Genomic DNA, 14,833 nt, shown 5'->3' on the forward strand with positions numbered 1-14,833 from the left:
AAAAAAAAAAGAGAAGAGGATAGAGAAAGATAGCAAGTGAACAATAGAGGGGATGTTAGTGAGAAACAGATATGGTTTATTATCTGTTGAAGATGACGTGTATAGTATTCTCAACTGGACTGGTCTGGGAAGTATTTCATGATGGGTGAAGTCTTTTAACAAGCAAAAGGAGAAATAGTGATTGACTGTTTTAAAAAATTATAATAATAATAATTATTGGGAAATGCATGGAAAAGACTTTGAATGATAAAGCGGGGAGATCGATGCCTCTGTATTGACTGACATGCATGGCATTCCCTTTTGAAAAAGCAATGGAAGTCAATGTAAAGTTATATGTAATCCAATGTAATATAAAGAAGATTATGATAATAATAAAAAATAAAAAAAAAACACTGCTGTTAAGCCCTGGTCATAAGGCGCTGGACTCTTCATGGCCAGCTACAGTTAGAATCCCAGCCCCAATAGCTTGAATAACACACTAGGCACATGTGTACACATGACCCAAATCCTGAAGGGATGGAGAAATGGAGGAAAAAGATCACACTATGACAACGCCCCTTTGGGATGACACTCGCTAGTTCTCTCTCTCTCATGCAAGCATGTACATGTGTATGTGAGCACATGCACTCTCTGGCAATAAAAAAAATACCAATTTAAGAAATGTTAAAAATCTATTTTAAAAATAAAAGTACCCCAGAATGAATAAAGTATGGTATACATACAAGGCAACTTGATTTTATGAAAAACCTAGAAAAATAGGCAATTATAATTTCATTTTTAAAATGAGATAAAGTAAATATCAGCTTTTAATGTTTTCAAAGATCTTTAAGATGACATTTAGAAGATGTCCAACAGGTCAAAGCAATTACTGACATTTTGTTAGTATTTTATCTTTAAATTAATAAACTACTTATGGCATATGAAGTTTCTCCAAGATAAGGGATGTGCTCCTACAATAAAATTTTATCAACAGATTTGACACTTGCAGTACCAAAGGATGGGTGAACATTGTCTTAATGTTAGAGCTTATTAATTTCTTTAATAGGTCAGCTCAGCTACTTCAAATTTAATCTAATATTACATGCAGTTGTTACATGCTTACTATGCAAAAATGGAACAATTTAATGTGGCTTCAATATTTCCTTACAAAAGAGCTTTCTTCGAAGTATAACTGTTAATTTTTGGAAAACCTAGAAAGCTTTTCATTTACACTTATAAATCACAATTCTCTCTAAACCCCATAAATCTTTTAATATCATTCTCAATTTAGAAATTGCGGTAGTTCCTCTGTTTAACATAAACTCTATAATCCACATTTGATGTTTCTTTTATGAGAGTAGAATATTTAAGTATAATGGCTGATGTTTTTGATTTCCCCTTTTTTGTGAGTTATAAAAGTACTCACTTCATATTATCTTTTATGACATAATGCATGATGATACATCTATGTCTATAAAAATCAGTAAGTTAGAAGTTGAAATGTGTACAGATACAAATACTAAATTCCCACTTAGAGGAGTCACAAATAATCTACCTGAAGCATTGCCTCTGGCATGCTAAGAAAGCTTCTAACTGCAGAGAGCTTTATATTACTGTTGCTTTTACCAAACATTAACACCTCTTTAATAAGAACCCTGAACTGCTGGAAAGTTCTCTCCATAGTACATCAGATCCATATTATTGGGTCATCAAAAAAGTCATGCTGTATTTTTCTGATTTTCTATGCAAAAAGGCATCATGACTTTTCCCACCCAATATATACACTTTACTTTGAAGTCATAAAATCATCCAAACTATAAAATTACATGTAGGTATACCCCTTAAAAGCTTAGTTACCTTTCTTTTAGCATGTCAAACGACAACAACAAATTCTGTTCTGACCTGAACAACTTACTTACTGGAAGAAATTTTCCTGGTCTCATGCATATGTTCAACTGTCCCTTTTCTTTTCTTTACCTTTCTTTTTCTCTTCCACTCCCCTCCCCTCCCCTCCCCTCCCCTTCCCTTCCCTTCTCTTCCTTTCCCTTCCCTTCCCTTCCCTTCCCTTCCCTTCTCTTCCCTTCCCTTCCCTTCCCTTCCCTTCCCTTCCCTTCCCTTTCTTTCTCTTTTCTATTCTTTTCTCACCAGAGGGCAGTATGGTCGCCAGAAAGAGACAGAGAGAGGAAAAAGAGAAAGAAAGAAAAAGAGAGAAAGCACCCCCAATGAGGCACAGTCATGCCACAACACTTTTTTCCTTTCTTTCTCTATCCTGTCAGGACATTTTGGGCACATACACATATGTATCACAGCAGGGGTCAGGGTTCTCACTGAGGTAGGCCATGGGATCCTACTCCCTAAGCCCAGGGCTTAACCACTGTGCATGGGGACAGACCCACTGCCCTCTTTCTTGGTTAGAATCAAACTAACTCCTCTTTTCACAAAAGGAAGGGAGAGAAGGAGGGAAAATCATAAGATTGTGCTGAAAGGAGGGAGGGAAGAAAGAGAGAAGGAAGGACAAAACAAACAAGTTTAGCAAACATCAATAACGGACTGAATTCAACATTTCTTTTTTGAGAGGTTTTTGCTATAGGGCACATGTGCTCGCCAGACAGAGAGATAGAAAGCGAGAAATCACCCCCTGGGGGGATGGCCATGCCGCAATCCCTTCTCCTCCATTCTCCTCCCGGGATCTTGTGCACACACACACACGCGCCCAGCATGAGTTTAAGCCACCGGGTCTGGGACTCCAACCACGGTCGACTACGTGGGAGTTTAGCAACATAGCCATTATGCTAACTGCTGGTCCCGACAGAATTCAACATTTTAACCCTGGAGAAGTAGCATCATAAAAGTTGTCTATATTTCAAGAAAAAAAAAAGATTATGAATGAACTCAGGATTTACAAAATTAATTAGAAAAAGAGCCAGTCCTTTAAATTTCAAAATTATGAAGAGTATACATTTTCCCAATCCCTCCAACAGTGATCTATGAAAGATCCTGATAAATGGGCTTTCATTACAGCATGAAATCATGCAACACAGCTTTTTGCACTTTCCAGCTGATTAAACTCATACCATTTCAGAGCTAGCAGATACTTTATAGACCATATCAGTCATCTATCTCCTTTTTTAAAAAGGAATTATTTGTTTAATTTTATTTGTCATTATTATTTTTTTCCCTTTGCTGTTGGGTATGTGTGCTCACCAGTGAGAGAAAGAGAAAGTGAGAAAGTAAGCCACACCAGGACCTGAACCGTGGTCGGCTATGTGAAAGTCCAGCACCTTAACCACCACACCACCTGCTGGCCCTATCTAGCTCCTTCTTTACAAATAAGAAACAGAAGTCCAAAGATTTGTGATCACAATAAAGAAAAATCAGATTAGAATAAAAATCAAAGTCTCTTGACTCCATAATTCCAAAATGTGTTTTTTACAACAAGCTACTCCAATGACAGTAGATTCAGGAGACCAAGATGGTTCACAGGAGGAGAGAAATAAAGTAGAATTCAGAAAACTAAAACAAATTTGAGGTGCCAGCAGGTGGCGTAGTGGTTGAGAACACTGGACTCCCACATGGCTGACCATGGTTCAAATCCCCAACCTGGTGGCTTGCTTTCTCACTTTCCCTCTCTCTCTCTCTCTCTCTGTCCCTTTCTGTTCAAATTAAAAAATAAGTAAATAAATAAAATTAAATTAAATAATTCTTACGGGAAAAGAAAGAAAACTAAAACTAAATTTTTTAAGAGGTTCTTGCTATAGAGTGCATGCGCTCGCCAGAAAGACAGAAAGAGAGATAGAAAGCAAGAAATCACTCCCCGGGGGAATGGCCACGCCACAATCCCTTCTCCTCCATTCTCCTCTTGAGATCTTGGGCATGCACGCACATGCACCCGGCGTGAGTTTAAGCCACCGGGTCCGGGACTTGAACTGTGATCAACCACGTGGGAGTCCAGCGACATAGCCATGACGTTAACTGCTGGTCCCCAATTTTTGTTTTTTTTAGAGAAGTTTTTGCTATAGAGCACGTGCGCTCACCAGAAAGACAGAGAGAGATAGAGAGAAAGCAAGCAAGAAATCAACCCCCAGGAGGGATGGCCATGCTGAAATCCCTTCTCCTCCATTTCCTCTCAGGATCTTGGGCACGCACGCACATGCACCCGGCATGAGTTTAAGCCACCGGGTCCAGGACTCAAAATTCAGTCAACAACATGGGAGTCTAGTGACATAGCCATTATGCCAATTGCTAATCCCCAGTTTCTGAGACTATGAAAAACTTCCTGTCAAAGTTACGGAAAGCCTAGAAACGTAAACAGAGGTGTACACACAGAGACACTTACATCCACGTGAAGCCAGAGGTCGTGCCTCTCACAGATGTCAGCTATTTCATCCAGAGGATCAAAGGCCCCCAGCACGGTTGTTCCAGATGTGGCACACACAAGAAAGGGCGCTGCTCCCTGCAAGGAGGACCCACAGACAAAGAGGGTTGTCACCACCACCATCAACTCTGTCCGGTAGTAAGTACATAAAGGGTTATTAATCCAGAAAGGTATTTGGGGTTATTTTTTTCTTTTGGCAATCATTATTAATTTAATAGTGACTTTTAAACTCCATTTTGTAGCCTCTTGTCATATAAACAGGTTAAGAAAACCAAGAAAATGCTATGACAATAATAGTCACAGACAATAGTTCAATATACTGAACTGAGACATTATTATTATTAGTTTTATGTTCTCTTTCCATGACTTTTTTGTGCCATAGATTCCCGAGATAAAAACTGAATTAATGGGGGCCAGTAGGTGGCATGATTAAAGGCACAGGACTCCGGTATGGCCAACCATTGTTCAAGTCCCGGACCTGGCAACTTGCATTTTCACTTGCGCTCTCTCTCTTGATCTGGTCAAACTAAAATAAGCACATAAATACATTAGGTTAAATAAAATAATTCTTTTGAAAAAAAAAAAAAAACCCTGAATTACCTCAACTGTAATGGTTAACAGGCATTCTGTAATGAATTTCTACTTCCCAACCTGATAGTAATTTCTAATTCTTTCCTACAGAAATACATTGGGTCTTCATAGTGTCACCATTGTCACCCTTCTTGAAAATACAGAGACAGGACTGGTAGACCAGGACTTGATTCTAAGGATAAGTATGTAGGTCCACCTGCTTGTCTCCTAAAAAGTAAGTGCAGTTACAAAACAAAGAATGTGCTCCGGGCATCCCAGGGCAGAAGGCAACCTTACTGGGATACATTCAGCAAAATGTACCACATTTTTAATTTCATGACAGAGAAATTCAATGGAATGTTCTGGAAAAGAGAACCTACATCATTCCTACCATAATTACTTCCACATCATCTTGAAGAGTGAACGAGAGCCTATGGGGAATGAGAGAGAAACGAGAGAATCTGGGCATACACACAGAGATCGGGGGGATCCCAGTCAAACTGGCAAGGCACCTTGGTTCTATTAAGGGACTTAAAATGATGGGGTAGAGAAAATGCATGAGGTTGTTGCTAAAAGGATGTAGCCCAGCATGGTGGCAGAGATGTGTCATTCGCTGGAGAAATGCTTGGGAGGGAAAACTTGTAGCCACATGTGGGATTGTGGAGAGCAACCAGAATTCTCAGATTCTAAAGCACCTGAGGAAAACATGACAAAGAGTGCTGCCTATAAAAGCCATTCTACCTCCATTATGTAGGAAGCCATTTTCCCTTTAGTTTTATTAGAAAATACATTGTTATTGCAGTATAGTTTTATGTCCTTTAAAAACAGGGATTGTTTTTGAACCAAACTCATTCTGTTTAAACAACCTTTGACAGACAGATGGTATTTCTCAATGGAAAGTGGAGCACAGCAAGAATACTTGGTCTACATCTCTAAATTGAGATGCATACAATCAAACGGACGATATATCCTGAGTCCATTTGCATTTTGGAATCCACTGTACCCAAAATTCTTAGAGCCAGGCCAGCAGGTGACAGAGCCCCTGGGAAGCCATGGGTTTTGGAAATTCTTCTCTGTACTCAACTACCAACAGACTATGTCTTTATCATGTCAGTGACCGAAATAAAATAAGACCAGATTTACATCTATCATTAAAAGCAATAGAAAAAGTAATTTACTAAAGCCATTTAAGGTATCTTTAATGGCTGGGCTTTCCTCATAAACTAGATGACATCCTGACAGTCAAGAGAAAATACCTATGCAAGTTATTATAGCCTGTTAATGAGTTTTCATTACCTTTAAAAAAATCACTATAAATATCAGGCCTAGAAATTAAACTTTTGCAATCTGGATTTAACCTTTTAGATTTCTTTCTTTCACATATCTCATGTTGTTAATGAGAAAATCCAGTAGAAACAGTACTGACTGCATGCTGCTAAAGAGCTGTATTCCCTAAAACACTTGTCATTTCAAGTCATACACAAAAATACCTCCAAATATTCAGTGGTCATACTATTGGGTTGTTATAAAAGTCACGACACATTTTTGCATAGAAAAACACGTCATGGCTTTTCTGACAACCCAATAATTTGGCTTGCTATAGTACTTTAAAATTTCAGATGCTTTGTGGTCTCTACCATCTTTGTAATGGCATCAAGTAAAGGTCATTGCTCAATAGTTTTTTAGTGGACTGTCATTGGCCAGGAATAGAATCCCAGCAGAAATGAAATGAGCGCACTACTCTCTACATCTGAAATAAAACTACTAGGTCTGAAGCTACTGAAAAAAAAAGTAAACTATTCATTGTGTATTATGTCAGAATGGATGCAAATTTTGTCCTTGGTGAATCCAAACTCCGGTTATTAGCTGACTTGAAAGAAAACTGAAGAGACCAACTAACTCTAACCCCACTGCCCTACTTTTGAATATGCCTCAAGCAATTTTGACTTTTAAAAACTTTTGCAAGTTCTCAACTTTAGAATGATGTCAATTTCATGTGCTTCCATTGTCAAAACAAACAAAAACGTGAGCAACAAAAATAATAATGACTGCAGTGAAATAAAAACCACTATACTAGAAATACAAATTCTAATGTATTTTTTAAAAATTGGAAGCCATCTTTAGAGGATGCTAGGCAACTGACACTGTTTTAAAAACTGATTTTAAAAAAAAGGTGAAAGAATAAAACATTTATTCTGCCTTGTCTATGCAAATCATTTCTTTAGGGAAACAAAATCAGGATGAGATAATATTTTTTCTTTATAGTAGAATGTCTTCCAATAACTACGGAAGGAATGAGGGAATGGATTAGAACATCCTTAAGGAAATAATGAGTCTAGACAAAGTCCATCAATGGCAATAAAGTCTAGGAGGTGAGAGATTTGACAGTGGGCTTTATAATGGATGAATGACAATACCAGAATCTACTGATCAATTGTCATCACAGAAGAGACACAGAGTGTTTCCTGACAAGAGGCCGAAATGCTACCCATGAAGCCTTCCTGGTAAGAAATCCAACTCGAATCTTACTGAGTCTCAAGACCTAACTGAAAAATTGTAGAAAATAGACAGGGATGTATACAGGGAGTACTTAGAGTTCTGAATTCTTTTTTTTTTTTTTTTTAAGATTTTTACTATAGGGCATGTGCGCTCGACAGAGAGACAGAGGGATGGAAAGCAAGAAATCACCCCCCACAGGAGATGGCCACCTCGCAATCCCTTCTTCTCCATTCTCTCTCAGAATTTTGGGCATGCATGTACATGTGCTGGGCGTGATTTTTAAGGTGCCAGGTCTGGAACTCGAACTGTGGTCGACTATGTGGAAATCCAGTGACATAACCATTACACCATCTGCTGGTCCTAGTCCTGAATTCTTGATGTACAAAATCTATAATGTGGAAAACTCTATAAGACAAAGAACTTGGTTTCTTCAACAAATCATTTACAAGGGGAAAAAAATAGAGGATAGAATAGATTTGAAAAAATTTATATGACATATCAACCAAATTTAATGTGGAAACTTTTGTTTGTATTCTTATTCTTTTTGCCTGTTTGTTATAGTTTACTATAGGGCATGTATACTTGCTGGAGAGGGACAGAGAGGGACAGGGGGTGAGAATCCCCCACCTCCAGGAGGGATGGCCACACCACAATCCCTTGTCCTTCATCTCCTCTCAGGATTGTGGTCATGCAAGCATATGTGCTCGGCTGTTCCTCAAGTCTCTGGGTCCAGGACACAAACCACGTAGTTGACCATGTAGGATCCAGCTACCTTAACAGCCATGTCTCCTGCTGGTCCTGAACCCTTATTCTAATAAACCAACTATTAAAAATTTTTAAAAAGCAATGGAAGAAATTTTAAAATAGACAATATTTGATGATGTTAAGAAATCAGTGTTTTTAAAATATAATCATTAACTATATATATATATGTATATATATATACATATATATTTATAAAATCATGATATTATATGTCTCACAGAAAATCTATATCTTTTACGGATATACTCAACTATAGATCAAATGCTATGATATCATAAGTTTGCTTCAAGTTTGAATCCAGTGGGGATGGGAGGGGTGGGAGGCAAACGAAGCATAAAGGAGCCTAAGCTACTGAGTGTTGAGTTTCATCACGGGCATATGGCATCTTGTTATATTAATTAAGTACGTGTTTGAAATTTTCTGTAATGAAAAGTTTAAAATTCAAGAGAGAAAGAAAGGAAAAAAAAATTAAAAAAAGGAGGAGGGGAAGGAAGAAAAGCACAACTAGTGTTCCCTACCAGAAGCATGAATGACATAATGAAAGTTCTTTTTGATAGGAACTCCTATGGAAGATGATAAAATGAAAACCAAAAAATAATATGTGTGGTGCAAATACTATTTGAACAAACTCTTCAGAACAATTTAAACTGTTATGTAGAATTTTACCCATGAGTCAAAGAGATCTGGTAACTACCAAATAAGTATCAAATCCAGTTGTTATTGGAATATTAAAAAATAATAAATATAGATCTAAGGACACACATCTGAAACCAATACATGGAAGAATTTATAAGTACACAAATCTGTACCAAATACCGGTCAAATATCCCTTATCCAAAATGATCAAAAATTTTGGATTTCAGATTTTTTTTTTTTTGGATTTCAGCATATTTGCACATACATAATAAGGTATCTTGGGGATGGAACCCAAGTCTATACACAAAATTCATTTGTGTTTCATATATGCTTGGTATGCATAACCTTAAGGTAATACTGTACGATATTTTTGAATTGCCGCATATTGACTGTAATGTGTCACTTGAGGTCAATTTTCCACATGTGGCACCATGTTGGTGATCAAAATGTTTTGGTTCTTGGAGCGTTTTGGATTTTGGATTTCTTTTTTTGGATTAGGGATACTCAATCTATATAGTGACCAAGCATACATCACGACAAGGTAATTTTTATAAAACTTTGGAGAAAATATAGAACATAACAATAGAAATATAATATTAACACTTAAAAATATTAAAGAATCCATGCTTCTCAGACTGTGAACATGTAGGACGATAGACATACTTACATCCCAGCTCAGAAGCTGGGCTTTTTAGTTTTTCAGCAGTCCCTTATGACTTTGTTGCTACCTATTGAAAAAGTTATCGAGAACATTCTGAAACTCATCAACAATGGAGGCAGTGATGGGACGGGAGGGAAGTGGTGAAGGAAGTTCACCCAATCTAGCAGGCTTCTGAGTCCAAGAAGCAAAACAGCTGGCACCAAAAATCATAATGCACTTTTATGTGGACGCACCTTTTTAAGAAGCAAGTATCGGGGCTGGGCTGAGCTGGAACACAGCAGGGGACCAGAGCCATGCCTTCTCTAGCAATGAACACATTAGCTTTAATATAGTCTAGCAGCTAAAAAAGAGAGGATGTTCTGGGGTGATAGTAATGGATGGACTTTTGGGGTGGAAACAATCTGGGTGGATAGGTGGATCAGGAAATCAGTAATGTCCTGAATACAACACAAAACCAACTGGTTTGGCCTATACATTTCCCATGAGAAGTTACACAGGAGAGTGGATGCTGGGGCCCTGTTGGGAGATGCAGGGTTCACCCTTAGGGCTCATTATAGCCAAGAATCCTGAACACGGTGATGTCAGTATTTTAATGAGCTCCGGCCACCTGGGAATGAGAACATCCGAGAAACTCCACAGAACATGGAGGACCAAGCACCTGGAAATAGAACATCTGTAAATGAATCTTCCTGTTTTAATTCCAACACGCTCTCTTCTCTCTCCCACATGTAGAAATGGGTTTGGCTGTTTACATTCTCTCCCTCTTATTCTAGCTCTCATACCCAGACACACACATCTGTTTTCTTTTCCTCTCTTTAAATCTCACCTGTTTTCTGGCTTGCCAGATTTGCTTCTCCAATTCCGCAGGTATCATTCTACCTCTAAGGGACACAGATGTGAGACTTAAGGTTATGTTTAGTAGTTAACAGACAACGGTACTATTTAAACAGTAGTGCCCTCCACCCACCAGGCTTCCGCATCCTATCCTGTTACCTTCCGTCTGTTTCCACGAAGCACACGTTCTCAGTACCGATCCCAAGAAAGGAAGCTGCCTTCTTCATAGAGTAATGGCACTGATGATAAAAGTGCAAGAGGGGAGGGAGAGACATGAATACACAGCACAATAAAAGCTTAAAATATTGCTTGTTACCTAAATGAGTAAAGGTCATTATGGCTGAGCACAATCATTGAAACGTTATTATATAAACGAAGAAGGAAACAGTAATGCAACTGAGCTCTTTAGCATAGTGGTTGAGAACATTGACTTTAGGATCAAAGAAAGCAGGATTGAACTCCAAGTTCCCCCAGTTACAGCTATAGAACCTTGAGTAAGTAATAGACAGTCTCAGAGCCTCAATTTGCTAATCTGTAAAGTGGTCATATTAACAAACCCGACTGTACCTGTTTGTTATAGAGTGAAATAGGTTCCTATACACAAAATGTTTACTTAGCACAGAGCCTGACACTTGGAACACACTGTATAGCTGGAGATTTTCCACAATGGTGAGAAAAGAACAGCTGAGCTGATGCTACCAAGAAGACAGTATTAATGGCAAGTTAGAATCTAGTTCACTGCTGACTTGAAACCCTCAAAAGACAGAGCAAGACTCTATCCCAAAGATTGCAATCACAGCCTAAAGAAGATTTTAATTATTTCCAAGAGCAAACAATGGGATGTAAATGCTGATCAGACACTTGACCAACTTGTTTAATATCGAGTGCAAGGGTGAAATTTGACACAGGAATGTGGTGACCATCATAACAAAAGTAGTAATTTAGAGATCGCTGACTCAGCTATGGCATGAATGAGGTTAGGCCTATTTCTTTTTATCGGTTTTTGCCTTAGGGTATGTGTGCTCACCGGAGAGAGACAGAGACAGTGAGAGGGAAAGTGAGAAATCATCCCCCAGGGAAGATGGCCATGTCTAATTCCCTTCTTCTCCATGCTCACACATGCCCAGAGTATATTTCAAGCCTCTGGGTCTAGGACTGAAATTGAGGTCAGCTATGTGGAAGTCCAGCAACATAACTGCTATGCTATCTATCAGCTGGTCCTGAGATTGGGCCTACTTCTTATTGATAAATATTAGGTTGTTGGAAAAGTCATGATGTATTTTTCTATGTGAAAGTACATGGAAAACCTAATAGTAATACGTGCTTTAGATCTGGGCCTTTTTCTTCAGTGCACGAAGCCTATGAAATAATTAGCATGCAAACATTGGCAACGTCGCTTTTTATACATTAGTGAGGACAGGTGGTCAATTAATTCTTTTTCATGCCAGAAAAATGAAGGTGCTAAAGGACATTATTGTACCAAAAAAAACTTCAGTAATTTAATTTGTAGGTATGAATACATTAAAAGAGTAGTCATGCCTTCACACTTAACTTGATATATTCCCTCAAATGTGGTAATTTTTTCCTTCTTTTGTCAAGAGAGTTTTATTGGGAGCTCTTTTTTTAACTCTGTTAAAAGAAATGCAGAAGTAACACCATCAGGAAAAAAAAATGAAACCACCTTCAATAATTAATTTCCAAATATCAAATAGGACACGTCCAAAATGCCTGTAGGATGCATTTATTTCCGGTTGTACAGGAACATATGCATATAGGAGAATAATAATGTACCTGAAAACGTCATTAATTTACTACTTGCCACATCAGCCTACCACGGTTGGAGGGAACATGCCTGCCACCGCTGAGGTGAGTTATTTCTCACCAGAGATTTGGGTCTGGCAACCAAACAGTTATTGATTTCATAATGATAAATGTTAGTCTCTCCCACTGATATCTGACTATAAGGAAAATCACACTGTTCTACTCCTGAGAAATAGCAAAATACCTCCAACCAATGGTCCTGTGGAATAAAAAACTTGTAATCAGAATAAGAATAGCTTTGGTGGTGCAATATTTAAGTTCCTCGGGACAAAGTACAGCCCAATGTCGGTCCCAAATGGGTAGGGAGAGATAAAAATGTCTGCAAAACTGAAGTCTAAACATCAGAAAACATCAGAGAAGGAAAGGAGCCCTGGAAGGGGGGAAAAAAGGAGGGTGATGCTTCAGACATGCCAAATAGTTTCAAGGAAAGGAAAAACCTAGAAGGCTGGAATTCGGAAGTAACAACTGCATTTAGAAACAAACGATCGCTGTTCCCATCATTGGCAAAAAGATAAGTCAGTGGTTCTAAGCCCCAACCTCCCTGTAGGTTTCATAAATCTACAGAAGAAGCAGAAATCTCAGCGGGTGTTCCTTTCTACAAAGATAAAACAGCAAGTGCCTACAAGAAAAACAGCAGCGAACTGAAGTTTTACTTTCTGGCTCCTGCAAGGATTTTTTTTTTCTATGACCTTGGGTTTCTCAATGAACTGCATTTCTCTCCTCAATGTACACTGGACCCTGGACACTCCAACGCCTTCTGCTCCTGACTAATTTGATGCTCAAATTAGCTAGCAGGGAGAGCAGGGTTTATAAATGTTACATTTTTACTGATGAAGAGAACATCCAGGGAACTTTTTCCCAAGAACACACAGCTGGTTCAATTCTGAAAGAGATCAGAGCTAGAATCCAGGAAAAAGACTCTAGCTTCATACTCTGCAGGACACCCTAAGAAGCACCTGCTTGCCCACTGAGAAGGCCTGCCATAACATCCCAACCCTGTCCGTCCCACCTGGCGAGCAGGGGGAAGTGAACAGGGCACCAGGCTGCAGCATGTAAGGAGGTATGACCCTGAGACATACACCCTCAAAGTCTCACTTGCCTCCCCCTAGGCCCAACCCTGCTAGAGAGGAAGGAGGCTAGCTGATGCCTGCCTGGGAGGTAAGAGTCTTTTCATCTTCCTTTTTTAGTGGCAGACAGTGGTCACTGCTTCATGTGGATTCCAAAAGTGATTGGAATGACCAGGAACTTCACAAAGGGAGGGTTTCTGGTCACCCAAGTAGTTCACATCTAAGTGTTAACTAGGCCCCAGATGCACCCCTGTTATTGTTTTTCCCCAGAAGGCATTCATCTTTGATTGCAATTTAGCGCTGGAGAGGCTGCCTCCGATATGGTGACTCATGCAGGTCTCTGGCAGTTCAATTACAATAAAAACCTGAAGTATGCAGAAACACGGGTACATACACTCGGTGTGTGATGTTACAATGCAGAGATGGAGTAATCTGGGACAGGTCGAGAAATCCGGGGGCAGAAAAACTGTAAGTCTGCCTAATAAAACTATAGGGAAAATCATCCCTGGGTCATAGACTAGTCACGAAAAGGGTGGAGGGGGTAACAGATTAACATAGGGTTTAAACTTCAGTAACACTGGGGCCAGCAGGTGGCATGGCAGTTAGCGGCACTAGACTCCCACATAGCTGACCATGGTTCGAGTCCCAGATCTGGCAGCTTGCTTTCTCATTTTCTGTCTCTCTCTCTCTCCCACTCTGTCCCTCTCTGGTCAAATTAAAAATAACAAATAAATAAAGTTAAATAAAATAATTCTTAAAAAAAAAAAACACTTCAGTAAAAACAACCTTTCTAAACCTTTATTAAACTAAATTTTTTTTTTTTTTTTTTTTTTTTAGAATGTGTAGTAGTGAAAGTGGTCATTGAAACATAAGTGAAAATAATGTAAAAGCAATGACCTGAGTTTCTTGTGGGGTGAGGGGTTTGGGAGAACGCACTACAAAATAGTCCAGATGAGGCCCAGATATGCTTTTGAGGCTACCAGGTACTGAGACTGGTGGGATTTTTCTGTGAAATTCACATCTAGTTCTTGATTTTTCTGGCTCTAACATGTACCGGCATGGTAGCCAAGACCTACATTTTGTCTCTTTTTCAAAACACAACAAAAAATTTAACTCTGGCCACAACCATGGGGGGTTTCCATTTCTTTTCACTCCCCATCTACCAGCCACGCCTGTGTCACTCATCTTCCCTAGGCACAATCTTTGTCCTAGGCTTCCACACAAGTCATTTCCTCTTTCCAGGGCAATTATTTTAGAAAAGGATTCTACCAAGTTTTAAAACAAATGAAGAATAAACAAGACAAAATAAAAACACTCAGCTAATAACAGGGGCCCTATTTCATCAGTTTTCTGCAGCTCAGAAACAGCAATCCAAACACAGAAGAAAGTGCATTTCTGCTCCATGGAGGTCCTTCGGTCTATAATACTCCGTGTTGGAAACCAGAGAGGCAAACTTACTCCATAACAATCCCAAATAATCAAATTTCCCCTAGCAGTTCATATTCCCAAACACTCGTCCGTTGCTACAGAAAGAAGAGCTTAGGAAGAAGGGCCTCAGGTAGCTGAGTTAAGAATCCCAGACTAAATGGGACCAGCAGATAGTTACTTAAATGGACTCCCACGTGA

At 39.0% G+C, this 14,833-nt stretch overlaps 1 protein-coding gene across 1 annotated transcript in view; it reads right to left on the reverse strand.

The window, feature by feature from the left end:
- GADL1 (GAD like acidic amino acid decarboxylase 1) overlaps positions 1-14,833 on the reverse strand; it is a 176,095-nt gene that overhangs the window by 143,246 nt on the left and 18,016 nt on the right. The window contains exons 7-9 of the mRNA XM_027775942.1: positions 10,479-10,558; positions 10,312-10,366; positions 4,316-4,432 (exon numbers count right to left, since the gene is read on the reverse strand). Of these exons, the coding sequence (XP_027631743.1) occupies positions 4,316-4,432; positions 10,312-10,366; positions 10,479-10,558 (252 nt within the window). The remainder of the gene's footprint in view (positions 1-4,315; positions 4,433-10,311; positions 10,367-10,478; positions 10,559-14,833) is intronic.

Source organism: Tupaia chinensis, unplaced genomic scaffold (assembly GCF_000334495.1).
Source record: "Tupaia chinensis unplaced genomic scaffold, TupChi_1.0 Scaffold000617_2, whole genome shotgun sequence".
NCBI lineage: Eukaryota > Metazoa > Chordata > Mammalia > Scandentia > Tupaiidae > Tupaia > Tupaia belangeri.